The sequence below is a fragment of the Clinocottus analis genome, unplaced genomic scaffold, assembly GCF_023055335.1.
Source record: "Clinocottus analis isolate CAN_PGR_092001 unplaced genomic scaffold, fCliAna1.0.p SCAF_11, whole genome shotgun sequence".
In the NCBI taxonomy this organism is placed as follows: Eukaryota; Metazoa; Chordata; class Actinopteri; order Perciformes; family Cottidae; genus Clinocottus; species Clinocottus analis.
The window spans coordinates 8,448,987-8,466,260 of record NW_027175832.1 but is presented as its reverse complement, the minus strand read 5'-3'; the positions used below and the strand labels follow the sequence as shown (position 1 = coordinate 8,466,260).

The window sequence follows — 17,274 nt, the reverse complement described above, 5'->3', positions numbered from 1 at the left end:
AAACCTCCCAATAGAAGTCGAAGACAAAATGTAAAGAAAAAAATCTTACATCCAAGTGCCTGTGTATACCTCAGACATCAATATCTCGAATGATGAAAGCCGGCAAAGGTGCGTCAACTCACCTGTCTCAAGTGGCAGTGTTGAAATGAATCACTCGACAGCAAAACCTGCCACGCTCAAGGCATTTGATTTCTTCAGAGGGAAAATGGTTGATCGCTCGAATGGGAAAGTACAGGTAGCCACTTGTTTCCTCTCTTGATCTCACCATTACAGTAGTATTACATCTTCGTTCCAGTAAACCCGTGTCCAACGATGAATGGAAGTAGAACTCGTGAGTCAGGCCATTATTTCAGTGTTAGGTTTATTTCCATCACAACACACACACAATACAGGAACACAAAATAATGATTGCAGGTAGATATGGTAGATAAATATCATGTAATGTCATTAAAATACTTTTTTTTCACATTGTACTTTGAGTGCTCAAGTTAAACAGATTGGAAACCGGGTAAAGCTTAGGTGAATTAAGGCCACTGCGGTTTGATATGGAGTCCAATTGTGCAGGGAGATTGCTTCAAAGCTCAATCTTTGCTTTGTACAAGTGGATATGGAAAGAAATGGCATTCCATCTGGTGATTAAAACAACCTTTTAAACATATTTTTGAAGATTACTTTTTTGGAGGGGGAACTCTGCGTCATGAATTGGCACGAAAAGAATGACAACAATGATTAAATAGTTAATCAGTTTAAATGTCCCGGGAGGGAAAAAACGTGAACTATAAGAATGTGCCCTTTGCAGAATGTCAATACGAATTTCACCAACAGTCCCTTTAAGAACTTCCCCCAGTACCTTTCCTTCGCCACGAGAGGTTTGTTTTGTCCAACAACACTTTTCTCCTACTTTTCCTCTCATGACATACAGTATTTACATTGTCACGACTGTCCTTCACATTCTTTGGTCTTTGGACGGTCCGCGTGCAGTCAGGTTTTTATAACTTCAATATACAGATGCTTTTTGATCAAAGCACTTCAATTGCTGCGCGTGGTTTAAAAACCCCGCTGCACACTTCACCACAGTTTAGACATTTCAGAGTGAGGCATAAGAGTGGATTTATATGTATATTTTTAAAAAAAGCAAATAATACTGACAATGCTACAGTTGCTAATTGTCTATTCATAGTTTTAAAGATATCCACATTTGTGTTCTTCTGTAGTACAAAACCAACAAGATTCTTTCACATACAGGAACTCAGCACACTTTCCATTTAATTAGAAGCTGCCTGTTCATATTTCATGAAGAACAAGCGAGAGGACAGGAAGCGAAGTCGCTTCTCACTGCGCGAGAACTTCGATATTGGCCACCCCGTGCACTTGCGTGAGCTGTTTGCAGTCGAGGGACGCCACTAGCTTCCTGCATCCGGGCTGGGTGGGGACGAAGTGCTCCGTCAGTGTCACTGTGGAGTGGCCGCCTACATCGCTGAAAGGTGGAGGAAGACGAGTGGGATATTAGTCTGGAGGAAGGAAATGTTGAGGGAAACGTGTGTGTGAAAGAGATAAAGAGATATATTCTTACCCGACAACCACCTCGTGGCCCTTTTGCAGACCCAGGCCCTCCACCCTGAACACCACGTCCTTCAGCATACGTGGCAGAGGGTTGGTGAAGGTGATCTTGGCTGCCATCTCCTTGCCAACGACCGCTTCACCCAAAGGCTGTCGGAGGGGCAATTCAAAATGAGTCCCTAGTGCTAACCAAAACATGTTTCCCCCCTTTCATTTGGGGAAAAGAAGATGTGCAGTAGAAACCAAGCCCTTACCGTGACGTTGAGGTCGGGTGTACGGAGCCTGAAGGTGGTCTGGTTGGCTAATACTTGCTGGGTCTCACTGACTCTCCCAGACAGGGTCAGCATCAGAGCTGCCTGATCCACCAGCTCGTTTTGGTACTCTTGGTAGGGCAGCATCCACTCAATGGTCTTCTCTGTGTGGGGAGGAACAGAAAAGGGCTCTGGGCTCAGTATTCAGCATTTTTATACCTTAGCATAACGACTTCAAACAGAGGAAGGCAGGCGCTGGCTCTGTCAAGCTTCTTTTTTCTTTTTTTTTAAAGCAGTCAAACTGGCACCTTCAAATCTTGCTCATTAATGTTTTGAAGAGTTTTTTAAATCTACAGTCGCTTATTAGCAATGCTCCTCCTGGCTGTTCCAGTACATTAAGTTGCATTAAAGCGAGACGACTGCATTCAGTTTTGAAACTAGAACATTTTCCTCTCACAAATGAAAAGTCACGAGTCATAAAACATACCTTTGCTCATTTCAATAGTCTCAGGGGTTTTGCTGCTGGAGCCTTAATTTTTTTTTTTTGGTCTTTTATGACCTGTACCTTATGGCAGCTAATGTTAGTAAGCTTCAGATAGACACTGGTGTATCACTTTTGTTGCCTTTTAAGTCCATATGGCAGTCAGCCAAACAGCTGCCTCATACATGCGGCTCAACATCAGCATTCATCTCCGTTCAGCTATGTTTTGGTCTCCACCAGCTCCTGAGAGTATAACCACCTGCGAATTGTTAACTCTATCTGCTTGCTATTTGTTTGTGGACAGGTATTGTGAAGAAGAAGTCTGTCACAGTGGACGGCCTCTTTCACGTACGCGTTTGATCCATTGTTAAACAATTGCAGCGGTTACACTGAGTGGACAGCTTACCTTCATTGGGCAAGAGCTCCACAGGCATCTGCTCCTTTCTGATGGTGCCCTTCAGCACCCCGGTGTAGTACATGACAGCCACATGGCTGTGCAGAGTGGTCCGACGCGGCTGCGAGCTCAGGTTCTTCACCACGATGCTGAGCTGGGCGTCAGTACCCATACTGGGCCCCTCGCCCTCCATCTTCACCTCAATGCACACGTCCTCTGCCACGGCCGTGGAGTAGACATCTGGCTTGCTGCCAAAACGGCTGGCGGTCTCAACGGAGATGCGTTCCTCCTCAGAACCTGGTACAGAGGGAGGAGAATGTGAGTGCGTCTCATTTGGTCTGATTTATGAACAGACACAGGAAATATGACACACAGTCCAAACTAAATAAACAAGAGAGACATTTTAATATTGTGAGAAGCAGGTGGACAGTTGTGGGGTCAAACGAGGGGAATGTTGATCGATGCAGCGATAAACTATTAAATCACGATATGCTTGCCAAGTACCTTCTTGGTGTTTGTACAGGTGCGTGATGTCCGCCCGCTCGTCAGAGCCCACGGCTTTAGTGCTGATGCAGTGGCCCACGGCTTTCTTCTCACTGTGGAACTGGCTGAAAGTGGTGTCCGGGTTCTTCTGCCAGAAGATCTTATCACTGTTGACCTGATAGAAAAATATCCACAAGTCGGCTACATGAGAAGTTTGCCTTTCCTACCGACGATGAAGTGGATGCGAAGTGCACACCACTCGTATTCATCAGGAATTTTTGCTTCGTACAAGTGGATATGGGAAGCAAATCCTTATTTTTTTCTGCTGTGAATAATAATGAGCTTGGTTGTTATTTTCTATTTGAAAAGCATGTACGCTGTTAGAGATGGCGTCCGCTGAGACTCACTAAATTACCTCTAATAAAGTTTTGCGATTAAGGCCTGATACAGTTTTAAAGTCCACTCTTTTAGTCAATCTGTGCCTGCCATCTAGTTTGACCACATTTCCTTTACTTCGGTAATTATAATGAGCCTTGAGCGTACGCTTGCTAGCCAGTTTCGAACACTCACCTCAGCGAAGACAAACGGCGTGTCGTGTTTGAGATAGACCTGGCCAGAGCGGATGGCGTTGACGGAGGCGGGGCCACAGCGGAAGGTGCCCTGGCTGGTTTCCTGGGGAGTAGAGTCAACCGCCTGCCATCCTCCATAACCAGGGGGCAGGTCTAGTCTCGCCATCCAGCAGTCATTCCATACGTGGAAGTTCCTAGAGGGGATTACAGTGTGTTTGTTTGAGGTCTCATTTGAAGGTGGAGTTTGACATTTTGGAAAATACGCTTCTTAGCTTATAATAATGGATGTGAAGTGCACAGTGGAAATAGGGGCGAACAGCTTTTTTTGTCTTTCAGTTTTTCTTAGATATCTTTAGAGTTGCTAGTGGCCATGTACCCAGGTTAGTCAAGCTAAGCATACTTAATATCTAACAAAATCTGACAGATACATATAAGAGAAGTGTCAATCTTCTCCTCAGACTCTCGGCAAGACAACAAATAAGAATAGTTCCCAAAAATGTTATTCCTTAACTATGACATAAGTACATTCTTCATTTAAACGTATTAGAGGAAGCTTAATTCCAGAATTGTGTTTCCAAAGTGTGTGCCGGTGTTGTTTGTTGATGAAGTATGGCTACAATGTCGTAAAAACTATAATTGGGAATGACCAAGTACGGAAACTTAATCTAACCTGCATTATTTACACAAATGAAGCTGGCATTGGTACATTTACATTGCAACGACTGCCGGGTTTACATTACCGTGCAGGAACATGAAATTACTGTTGGGGCATTTAATGCTGTATAAATGACTGCCTTTAAGCTGTGCTGAGGCTCACAGCTAACAGCGCTAACAGTGCAAACGCCTGCAAAACTGCTGATCGAGCTAGAGACTCTGTTTAGTTGAGGGTCAACCAACGCCGTCGGTCGGGGTGGCGTTATCAGCTAGGACTCCAGAGCTGACCAGCGGGGCGCGCTCACAGTCACTAACATCCGCTGAGAGCATGTGAAGTTTCAAGTTAGAGAGAACTGCTTTCTCGCAGATCTAAATATACGGCACATTCCTAAGGTATGGGCTTGGCAGCAGGCAATTTTCCCAAGCAAGGTGCCCCGGCCATGTATGGTTGCACATCTTACCACACAGAGTCACTATTGAGGTGGTCGATCGGATCCATTTTCTCATCAAAATACACATCTGTGGTGAGGGATACGTCAGTATCGTGAGCGGACTGGAAGTTGGTCACACTGCGGGCGGGTATGCCCAGACACCGCAGCACTGGGGAGAAAGACAGAGAGAGATTCATTAAAAGTTAATTTACGAGGTCATTCGACAGTTGAGTTATGTTCTCCAGATGCTCGTGCTTGAACATAATGACTTCAGACATTTTCACGGTGCTGGCATTTGCGGGGTTGCATGGGAATTTATTGTCCTGGCTGACTGAAAGCAACACATGCGGCTCTATCTGCGGCAAAAGTGTGAGGCATGACAGGAATGGCAAGGCGAGGTATTTAGGGTGTACATGAGCTAAGCTACGGCATGCTATCAGGTGCTATGGTCAGCTCTAGCTACCATGTGAGGGACCCTGCGGGTAAACGCACAATGAAGTAATCTGTTATAGACTAGTGGGAGCTAATGAAAAGGGCCTGATTGGAATCTTTTGACTGTTGATGAAATTCACGTGTCCACTCGGCACACACACACACACACACACACACACACACACACACACACACACACACACACACACCATCACATGCTCTCTCCTTCTTCATTTCCCCCTCCCACTCACCCGTTGTAGTGATGCCAGAGAAGACCCAGCACTGTCCATACGACACAGGCGTTCCATTGGAGGAGTGGTACTTCCTGAGGATCTCTACGCTGCTGCTCCACGCAGAAGGAGAGACTCCATCAGAGTAATTCCCGGACCAGTTCCCCACCAGGACCCCAAAGTCGTCCTGAGCGTTTATCTGAAGATGACGCCGACACAGTCATTTACAAACGGCTGCTCTCATTTACATTCAAATGAAATAATAATTTCCCTAGCAGTACATGATTAGCTTAATAGCTACTAATGAGGGCACGACCTTAGCTGAAATTTATTAAACACATGAAGGATCATTCCTAATTTTTTGTCAGAATTTGTATTATCAATATATCTCAATTTGACTACCGTACGTTAAGGCGAAACACTTAAATATTCTTTTTTTTTTCCCGAGCATGAGTTTCTCCCTGGCTGCTCAGAAACATCATTTCATGTTGGGAAACAAAATTCACAGAAATATATTTAACAAGTTAACTGAATACCAGACATGTGAACCTTGGAGGACTTAGACTCACAACTTTAGTGTTTCTAATATCCTGGGAGAGTGTGATGTCAGTATAAATCTAAACTCACCATGGCAGTTAGGACTCTAACCACATTAACAGGATCCCCTCGGCCAGATGGTGGCATGTCGCTCTTCTCCAGGATAAACAGACATGCTTCCAGGATTCCCTCGTGAAACTAAAGCCAAAAAGGAAAAGCAGAGGAAATCAGTTCATTCAAATGGGGATTTTGAATCATTATGAAGGATTAATAAACAATAACTACAACAAGTGAGAGAGTGTAGAGATGAAGGATGAGATTTGCAGCTTCTTGACAATCGTTTTGGAGTGGACAAATGGAGTTAAAGTTGATGAGGCTACTAAACATAACTAAAAGTATGTGCGACTGATCATTGAATAAAGAAAAGCTGCAGATGTAACTTTGTATTTATCTGATTTACCTTTATGATGCCAGGATAAGCCCATTGAGATGCTCGTTTGTGCACCAAATTTGTATAATTCCACAAAACACACAGTTTACTTCTGTTTGAGTAACATTTTTTCTGTAATAAAACAATGTATATGTAAAGATTTACCTCTTGAGTCGAGACAAATAGTCTGAGTGCCACAGACAGTGATGCCATGTTCACCCAAACCCATGAATGCATTACTCTTGAGTCACGTGTCGTCTCAATAGTGCGCGTACCTGGCCAAAGTTCCATGTGCGGGCGCCTATTTGTTTCTCGGTGCCGTAGTAAATCCTCCCAGTGTCATTCAGCACGTACTCCTTCGTCTCCTCCTCATCATCCAAGTAAACTGCGTCCTCTGGGAAGACATGGTGATAATTGGCCGTTATAATTGTATATTGTACGCTTAAGTATTCTTACTTTTACATTTAGACTCTAACCCAGACATGACAGGAAATACAAGGAAACCTTTTTTTTATTGAACTGTAAGATTCTCATTTAAGGGTTTGCTCCAGTCATGTCGGCTTCCTCTCCATCTGTGAAGGTTACCCAGCATCCAGGCTCAGTGACCAAACCACCTAAGAATGTGATTTCTTTTTTAGGAATTCTGTGAGAGAATCCCCAAGGCCAGGAAATGGTCAGGCAACACAATCAGTTCATGGACCTTGCAATGGGGCCCCACGTTCTTTTACAGGAAACAGTCTGTTTTGAGTGACATCAGCTCCACAGACTTGGGCGTGCACCCCCTGACATGAGCTTCACAAAAACAGTGTCTTTGTTTTTCACCGGAGCTTTTATCTCTTGCTGTTGCCACTGTGATTACCAGTGGGTGGGGTGAAGAGGAGGGGGGGGGGAGGTACGTGACGGGAAGAAAGAAAGGGAAAGCGGTAAAGGTACAAGAGTACCCGAGATTGACATGAGAAAAATCAAGTGGAAGGAAGAGGTTTAACAAAGTCATGAGGGACGAATGAAGGAAGGGAGTTATGCACGGGAGGGAAAGGGGGGGCGAGGGGGAGTGGAGCGAAACAGTCTTGAGAGTTTACAGGAGAAAAGAGAGGTTGAGGCTGACAGCATCTGGCAGCTGTGATAATTTGTGCTTTTCATTTCTTCTTACTGATTATTTCTGCAATACGGGGAGAAAAAGGCGCACAGACATACGCACACGAACACACACACACACACACACACACAGGATGATGTAAAGGAGGAGGAGCAGAGCAGAAAACAGAGCAATGCAATGGGGTGAGGATGTGGTTGACAGCACACAGGGTGACTGGGTGGGAGAGGCACATAAAGGCATGAAACACACATGGAGGCTGTTAAAGCGAGGGAGAGCACAGGTTGTCACCAGCTGCAGGATTACTGTGAGCTCGCCCCATGGCGTTTTCTATATACAGTAATTGTACGATTTTTGAATTTTATGAGCGCGAGGGAGAGATTGGTCTCGGGAAGAAGAGATTGAAAGAGGGAACAGGAGATTGGGCTTGCTGCCAAAAGCGGCCATGCCTTAATGAAAGACAGAGCGTCCTTTTATCAATTCCAGGCCCACCGGTATTTTTTTTTTTGGTGTGTTGCGAATATATTTATTTTCTGTCAAATATCCTGTGCAGGGAATTTACAGTGCACAGCAAACTGAGGGCTTTATTTCCTTATGTTTTAGTCATTTCATTTCATTTTAAAACAATGAGACTGAACTTTGACATTTTGGCAAAAGCCACAAGGTAAATGAGACCTGCTTATAGTAAATAATATAACTATAAACAGTTTGTTTAATAGATGAATTGAGACATTTATTTGAAGTCTGGCTATCGTTTTATATCAGTCAAAGTCTATCTTTGTGAAACAGGCCCCTATATTGGGAGTGGATATTGGACCTCTGGAAACACTTCTCCAAATGCTAACAATGCTCTGTTGAGTGTGTAAATAGGCAACCGTCTGCTAGCCATTATAGCCATATTTAACTCAGGAATCTGTCTGCCTGTGTGTGCCAAAAAAAAAGTTATCGCTGGCTTATCTAATGAGAGAAAAAACAAACAAATGTACATCGTTTATCGATTTCGTAATGAATTAATAAAATATGTATTCAAATTAAAGTGTTTGACTTATGCAAAGACAAAGGTTTAAAAAAAATGCTATCTTGTGCAAACGCTTCATCAATGAGGCCACTGAAAGGCCCATTTCAACTTACACACAATTGGTCCCAGACTGAGTTCAGCCTGGTGCTTAAGCGGCATCACCAAGTGAGCCAGCAGGCTTGAACCTTAGCCAGTGGGCTTATGTAACTCTCATACAAGGTCACGCTGTCGATTTTTGATGGACAGCAACATGCTTATGGATTGAGTTGGGCCTCCTCACACATGTGTTACATTATCTCATGATCCTTGTCGCAGATTAAAACAGACAGACTTTGTGCAAGTAGTTGCTATCGGAATGCTAAAGCTCTTGTAAATTAAAGCAGTTGTGGGAACACTTTCCCTGGTAATTGGGCTGCATCAGACAGTTCCCCTGCAAGTAAAACATTGATTTTTCTGAAGCAACTCCGCCTCAAACCCAACAGTAAGTCGGATAATAACTCATTCCTGACATTTTGTTATGCAAAGGCATCTGTGCTTTCTTCCTACATTTCTTCTCCTCTTATCAACGATGACTCGTCTTCTTTTCCTTTCCCTCTGCCACATTCCTGCACTCGATCTGTGTAAACCCCTCCGTCCCACCGCTGTTCACAACTGCCGACAATCTTACCCTCACACCAAGGGTTGAAGAGCATGACGATGTTCTTGGTGGAGTCGTGAGTAGTTGCCGCCTCGCCCTTCGACGAGTTAGTTGTCACCGAGAGCCCGTACAGGCCAATCACAGCGCTGGCTGGCGAGTTGACGGACAGCTTGATCCGGTTGCCGTTCTGCTCTACGATCTTGGCCTCCCAGCGTTCGTCCTCCAGACTATCCACCAGTGGGATGATGACATGGGTGCCTTTGGACACCAAGGGCAGCGGACCTGCAACATATTTATTACATTTGAGTATAAAGGAACTTCTCAATTACAAACGCCTGCTGTGCTGGACAATAAAGTTGTTGGATGTTGATGATTGATACCGCATTCATGTCTGTCTGTTAAATATGAAATCACAGCTTTAAAACCGTTGTTTAGCTTTGCATGAAGACCTCTGAAGCGCTCTTTTTAATAAGTTATCTCTTTGCTTCTTCAGGCAGTATAAAAATGCAAGCGTAAGAGTGACTTATCCGGGAACGGCCAGTCTAGTTGGTTCCTGCTGCTTCATGTCTTTATGCTAAGCTAAGCTAACGGTCTTGCCGCAGCATCAAATGGAACAGGCAAACGTGTGAGTGGTGACATTTTTTTTTAGCAAATTCTGGTGAGAACCCGAATAAGCATGTTTCCCAAAATGCCAAGATCAAAGTATACCTGCATGCAATCTATTTGCTGTGAACAACTAGATGAAAATATAAATAAGCTAACATTTTATATAAAAATGACTCATAGCAAATAAAGCTTGAGAAAAGTAAATTCAAAAATGCAATTCAGAAACACAGCATATATAATAAACACAACACAGCTGATGCTGTCACAATATGTCTGTCACAATATGCTTTAAAGAGAGTTTATGCATATGTGTTCGTATATATGAATAGAAACTTGTGCATTTTTGCTTGTGCAGTCAAAATTATATTTGACTAACGTTTTGCCTTTTATGTTGGAGTGAAAATTCTGTTGTGCAGCTGCAATCCTTGAATATTTGGAATAAATAAAGTTAGACAGCAGGACTAGGGGTGAAAGGACTGCACTGATAATTGTGTTGCAAACTGTAAACCACCATGTATCTCAGGCCTTAACCCGGCTGTCCACAGTCTGAAAAAACCTCCCACGCTGCTCGCACGCACGCATCTCTGCAGGAAGCCAAGCCCATTGCGTTTTACGTGGCTTTCAGACAAAATGGTAATATCAAAGTCCGTTCTCACCAGTTAGTGTGATTAAGACTTATTGACCTACTCTCAAAATATTATTGGATGATTTCCGCTGAACTATTTGCTTTGTGCCACCCTGCTGAGCTTTAGCTGCCATTTGCTTAAGCAAATATGGAGTCGATCGAGAAACCATTGTTCTCCATCCGACCGCAGCCGAGGCTTCCTCTCTCATCTCTGAGGACATGTTCAAAAGGAAATCCATGAAAAACACTCTTTTCAGCCGGATTGACTTTTTTGTGTGTGTTTTTTATTGACTTTGAATCCGTATTCAGCTTCCTAGTTGAAGGAAATAACCCGCTTTCAGGGCAGCACTTAACATCTTTTCACAGCAAACGCGACGGTGAAAGCAAAGGTAATGGGGGCCTGTCGACTGTGGAGGCTCAGACATTTATGTGTGTCCATTCTGTTCATTCTCCTCCGTGTAACTATATAAGCAGCAGGTGATGGCAAATCACCGCTCTGCGGTGATGTAAAGGCCATTTATTTCCCAAGCAAGTAGTGGATTGCTGGAGTATGAGGCCTGTAGATAGCAGAGCGAGGTGTCCGGTGTCCTGCTGTCTGGAAGCTGTAAAGACTGTGAGCTGTTGGGAGGAATCCAAAACTTGTGTAGCAGCTACGGCTGCACTGCTGCTTGATTTATATGTGCTTGCTATGCGTGGCATTCAGACCACATTTGCCAACGCTTCATTTAGAGCTGGTCGCTCATTGCTCAGCGTTTCACACGGGCTTGTGGCAACCACTGGTTAAAGGGGCATCCCGCCAATTCTACGCAATAAGATCAGTTCCCACATCGTGGAAAGTACCACTCAATCTGTGTAAAACAGTTGTATAACGTCTTCTATGGCGCGGTGTGACGTAAAAACACAACCCTGTGTTTTTACGTGTTGAGTAATCTGGGGTAAAAGTAGGTCCCGTTGAGATAGATGATCACAGGTCTTCCTTAATTCCCAGAAGTAATAATATCTTGGCATAGGCGTTGGGCTTTCAAGTTTCAAACAGAAAGTTGAAATTAACTGGTTTGAGTGACCATGCTGGGATGGTCTGACTAAATGCTTGTGAGTTGCATTATGGGAAATGTAGGATCCAGTTTTTGGAGCTTGACCCAAAACTCTGCTTTGAGTTTGTTTTTCCTTTTGTAATCTGTCGCTTCTGATTCCCTCAAAGTCATAAAAGAATGTTTAATTGATGGAGTTGGGGGACCATCAAGTTATTAATATATTTTTACTTGATTGTTTTGCTTTTCCTTATTGTTTCTGTATCCCTTTTTTTCTTGAACCCAGTTTGGGTCAATCTGAATGCAATAGGCCATTTGATGTGACATGATCTGCTTTTTAAGCCCTGAATGCATTTTCCGCCGCTGCTAATAATCATATTGATAGTAGTTCTTTATCATATGACTCATAGACCCTGTTGGAAGATATGATGACACACGCACAGGCACTGTCCACCCCTTCCATACCTGTCTTAAGCTCCAGATGCAGCTTGTCATTGTCAGCATTGAAGGGCCTGTTGAGCTCCAGCTCCATCTGGAAGGTCTGTCCTCTGCGAATGATCAGATCGTCCCCATGATACAAGTCGGTGTGGTGCTCCTGTCGGTTCTGGCCCGTCTTGGAGCTCAGCAGGTTCACTGAGTTCACCAAAAACTTTATTTCTGAGAGAGGACGGTTCAACATGAATTTTAAGTATGCGTCTGTATTGTAGCTTCTATGACTAAGTCAGGGTCAACATTGATGTGCAACATGCAAAAAATAATCAAGTTTAATTAAACCTAGTCCCTTCAATTTAATACCAAAATGTACACTTAAAGTATGTGACATTACCTTCCATTTCCTTCATTTCTCCATTCTCAGGCTTCGGCTTTATGGGCTCTGGAGCCGGAGGTTTGACAAATTCCACCTTATCTGTAACATCATAGGAGGTGCTGCTCTGGTGCTTACAGCAGCACGGACACATCTTCCGGAACCAGCGGCGACAGCCTCCCTCTTCTAGCTTCTTCTCTCCCTGTTTATGAATGGTCAGCTCCACCCGAGTGGGCGGTGCTGCTCCGGGGAAGCGCCCCACATCCGACGTGCCTCTCACAGATAACCGCTCACCTGGCATTCTGGGGGACATTTGAGGAAAATGCTATTTCAATGTCAGGAATACAATTGGAGATACATTAAGTTACCACTTTGTTTTGGCACACAGAGAAGAAGACCTCCTGAAATTAAGCTATAGCGTAAATGAACAATGAGGAGGTCTAAATGAAAACGTTGGTGATAATGTGCATTGCACCTTTCATACATACATCGCACTAAGCCCTAATGCACTGGTTCCCAACATGTGTTGGCTAGTGACCCATTCAAATGAAACAATGTCCCATTGGGACCCCTCATCACATGGTATGGCCTTTGTGTGGACAGAATAGTTTGTCCATCTTAGTTTATCTCATCTGGAGAATCCTGAGAGGCTAAAAGATTTGACAGTATTATATTTTAAGGAAAATATAATACAAGCCTCCAACTACTATCAGATTTGTTTTTCTCGGTTTTAATTTGAATCACATTGTGACCATTCAGAGCTTCTTTGGGACCCATTTAGGGGTCTCAACCCCCAGCTTGTGAACCACTGCACTAGTGTTTTCTATCAATGCAGATACTTTGGGTTTTATTTGACCAAGTGTGCCAGAATAATCCCCAGACTTCGCTGTAAACAGTTTTTTTTTATTGGAACTACTTCTCTAAAAAAAAGAAGCCCTCCTCGTGAGGAAACTGCTGACTGTGCTGTGGCTTGTTTGTTTGTTCTTTCTACGAACAGAAATGTGCTGTTGAATTTTCCGAATAATATTCTTTTTGCTGACAATGTGAGCGACACACATACACAATCCCGTCATTCAATTGTAATGTGGTGAGAGCAAACCAAACCCACCTGCAACAACTAGACAGCAGTGAGAAGCCCAGCTCAACAACATTGTTCATGAGACTGACGGATGCTGCCCACGCCCGTTGAGGTCATTGGCAGTGTGCTGCAGTGCATTTCATTCCACCAAGATTTTGCTTTTCTTTTATCTCACGGTCATAAAAACAGCAAATACACCCTTTCTTTCTGACCCTAAGCCTTTCTCCCACAATTACCACATTCCGCACTTACGCTCTCCTCGGCCGTGGAGTTTCCTCAAACTATCTTGTGGCCTGTTCAGCCTTTCGTCCTTGTTGGCTACACTCAATCTCACATACATGATCAAAGCAGCTGGATTTCATCTGCCTCCCCTCGGCTGTTACGAAATAATGTAGTTTGTGTGTGTATCTCTGTACGTGTGCACACTGCGGCTGTCCAGCACTGCACACTGCGGATGTCCAGCACTGTCGATCATACGAACATTTATCACACTGTCACATCCCCACCCTCAAACAGCGTGCCAATAAACACAAGGAAATTAGATCATTTGTCACATTGGAGATAAACCGCCCCTTCCTGCCCATCCTCAGAGTTTGACAATTGTGTTTACATACACCAAATGTCAACATTAGGAAAGTGAAAAGAAAGGAGAAGGAGAAGGGGAGGGGTCTTTCCCTCTCATTACCTTTCCTTCCTTTTTCTCACCATTTGCAACTCCTCTGTCTTAACATAAATGCCACACAGGGCAGAGGCACCGTAAAGCACCAGAGGCGTTTTGTTAGCTCTTCTTAAAACATCCATAAATTGTAATGAGATGCAGTAATGCAGAAAGGCAGGAGAACTGCATTGTTTTATTGTAAACATGCAAAGAAGATGTTGGTTATAGCCTCCCTTGAAAGTCCTGACCCACCATCTTCTGCCTCCGATTGTCTCGTTAACTTTGTTGATTAGAAAGTGTGTATTTTCACACAGAGACCCAGAAACAGGATTCTTTTCTTTAAGCATGCATAGTCCGTTTTCTTCCCGCTGAAATTACAGGTTTCATCACTCGTAGCTGCTCGCCAGCTAATGAACGCTAATTCTTTGAATTAGTTTCCTTAGCTGTGTCTCCGGTCAACTTCAGCTAATTTAAAAACAAGACTTGTCAAAAAAGGGTGGGCTTTTGATGGCTACTTGCATCTATGCAAAAAAAAAAAAAAAAACAGACCATGTTTTGCCTGGAGTTTACTGGAGTGCAAACCTGTCTAAAACCAATAAGCTACCATGTGGGACGGAGCCGCTATCGTTGGCTTGACTCTCGAAATCGGAGCCCTTTGGCTCCCACACGGGACGTTCTGTTCAGTTCCAGCCCTGCACAAGGACTCTTTAAAGCAAACTGTCACCCTAAAAAGCAATGTGGAGATAGTAGACGAGGCGAGGCTACAACTGTGTGTAGTAAGCGCCTGGCTAGCTAACATTGATGCTGATGCTGGAGCAGATAAACACACCATTCCTGGTTGGCGGTAGAGCTTTGACTCTGTCGCTGGAGGCGAGGGGGTTTACCAAGTGGTCCATTGCACATCAACTTAGCTCTGTGCGCTCGCAATGTCTCATTAATTTGTTTGTGATAACCTTTAGCATTCTGCTTGCAAGTTAAAGCGAAAATTTGAAAGTGGATAGGTGGCGAGGTGTCACTCTTTTATAAAGATAAGCAGCAGAGAGAGAGAGAGTCCTTGATAAAGTTCCTGTTTTCTATTGATTTAATGGTTAAATATTTGCATGAGGCTGGTATGGTATGTGATGCAGTTCAAAGGGTACACAGCTGAGGAACAGGTGGTAGGGAGCGGCGCCTCACATATCAGACCCTAAAAAATCCATGTGAAAGTGTAGAATGTGCACGTGTTTGTGTGTGTGTGTGTGTGTGTGTGTGTGTGTGTGTGTGTGTTTGTGTGTGGGTGGGTGTAGATGCATGTGTGCGTGTGTGTAGGATATTGGGGCTACTTCTGATTTTTCAACTCTTGGAGTTCACGTGCCGGTCAGATGACATTACCTTGCCTTTGACTGTTACCAAGTCCTCTAAATATTTGGCTGAAAACATTTATAATCATTGTGACAGACACAATGGATCAAGTCAGCTGTGTGCGTATTGCAACACGACCCCCCCCCCCCCTTACCTCCTAACCCAAAAACTGAAGTCACGCTCACTGAACCGTTCGGGGCCGCCTTTTGCTCCATCTCTAACTTTGGTGAAAAGAAACCCCTCACGTGCATTGAAATGCAGTGAAATGCACGACAGGCTGCAGAGCATTTTGGTTGGCTCTGCTTTTTTCTCACCCGCTCAGACTATGGGTGACCAAATATTTGTGTTGATGAAAGAAAAAACTACAACTGTAATTGGCCCAGCAGTATACTGCAAATATGGGTTATTATCAAATGTAACAACTGAACAAAAGCTCCTTCGGGCTGTTTTGTTTGTAATGTGGGTCTTCACAGGCTTTAATAAAGCCAAGTTATCTCACTACTGCACCTTAGGTGGTTTAAAATTGCCCAATTAGAGTCATCCACTCAACCCCCTAAAACCATGAAAAGCCATTCCACTAGCCTAATTTTTCGGCTGCTCTTCCCTCACACTTTAATGCACAAATTTAAATGGATTTATAATACAGCGGCCGGCCAAGCTTGAAAACAAGTGTTTCTGCTTCATCTTTTGTCCCCCGCCTATCACGTATCACGTCTCCCTCGTTGTGCTGTGCCCTCTCCCGAACCCTCTGCAGCTCTGCACTTCCCTTCATCGGTTTGTGTTGGCATGCCGGCCCCTCTGGTGTGGTATGCCCACTGGCCCCCAGAGATAAGAGCCTCCAATTTAAGTCACTGTTTCCAAACAACAACACTGCAGCTTTCAGCAGCCGAGTGGGCTTCTTGTCTGGTGGTGTGTAAAATTAATTGATTTATATATATATATATATATATATATATATATATATATATATATATATATATATATATATATATATATATATATATATATATATATATATATATATAATGTTACAACATAGTAAAAGACAACATGTGCAGAAAACCAAACAAAAGAGTAATGGCAATGGTTTATATATATATATATATATATCTTTTTTATACTCCTCGAAACCAAATCGGGGGAGCTGATGAACAAAAGTTCAGCAAGTCCATGAGAAGTTTAACAAAGTCACAACTTATGGCTTATGAACAGAAGACAATATTATATTTAGATGTATGCATTTATTTGTTTTAATATCGTCTTTCCTTTTTGTTATTATTGTACAGATATGTATCTGTCTGTGATGTGAGCCTCCCTCTCTCGAGGATCATCCTGTGAGGCTCAATTGTAAGAGAGACTTGATCTGGTTTAAGAAACCGTTAGGTCGTGCGCGTGCGCGTGCCGCTTCAAGTTTGCACTTCACTTAACATGTCTCTTCTAAGTAATAAAAAAAAACACTTTGAGTAGGAGTGACTGCAAAACTTACTTTATCTGCGTGTGTTCTGCTGCGGCTCCGCGATGAATCCTTCCGCTGCGTCCGGACTTTCTCTCCGCGGCAACACTTTTTGGGAAAGTTTCTCTTTGTTTCACTTCACTCCGCTCCGTTCTTGAATCAGAATGTAATGCCTCTCCCGGAATGTAAGGCAAGGGTACTTTTTATGCGAACACGCAAACGCGCGCACACACATACACACACACACACACACATTCACACACACGCCCCTCTTTCAGCCCAGCCCACGCAGCCCCACCCTGCGCGCGGGCTGAAGTTTCCCAGACGTATGAGGTCCCGGTGGCGATGAGTGCGCGCTACGTCAAAAATCGCACGTAATGTTTCAGGCTACATGATGAGTAGTAGCCCCCCCCCCCACTACCCCCCCCCTCCTCACACATACACACACACACACACACACACACACACACACACACA

At 43.8% G+C, this 17,274-nt stretch overlaps 1 protein-coding gene across 1 annotated transcript; it reads right to left on the bottom strand.

Moving 5' to 3' along the window:
- Positions 1-360: 360 nt before the first annotated feature.
- tgm1l1 (transglutaminase 1 like 1) lies at positions 361-17,067 on the bottom strand. Its single transcript, XM_068571652.1, has 14 exons — positions 16,831-17,067; positions 12,289-12,569; positions 11,928-12,119; positions 9,231-9,482; positions 6,728-6,846; positions 6,113-6,220; positions 5,507-5,684; positions 4,854-4,992; positions 3,740-3,932; positions 3,191-3,344; positions 2,699-2,983; positions 1,815-1,975; positions 1,574-1,710; positions 361-1,477 (listed from the first exon to the last, which is right to left on the bottom strand). Exons 2-14 carry the CDS (start codon positions 12,566-12,568, stop codon positions 1,333-1,335), a joined length of 2,343 nt encoding a protein of 780 aa, XP_068427753.1. The 5' UTR covers position 12,569; positions 16,831-17,067; the 3' UTR covers positions 361-1,332.
- Between the last annotated feature and the right edge of the window lie 207 nt (positions 17,068-17,274).

Coding starts and splice junctions, on each gene's coding strand:
- tgm1l1 (XM_068571652.1), bottom strand. CDS start 12,568: ATGCCAGGTGAGCGGTTATCTGTGAGAGGCACGTCGGATGTGGGGCGC. Junction 1,976..2,698: donor GGAGCTCTTGCCCAATGAAG/GTAAGCTGTCCA, acceptor CTCCCCACACAG/AGAAGACCATTGAGTGGATG. Junction 1,478..1,573: donor GGCCACGAGGTGGTTGTCGG/GTAAGAATATAT, acceptor TCCACCTTTCAG/CGATGTAGGCGGCCACTCCA.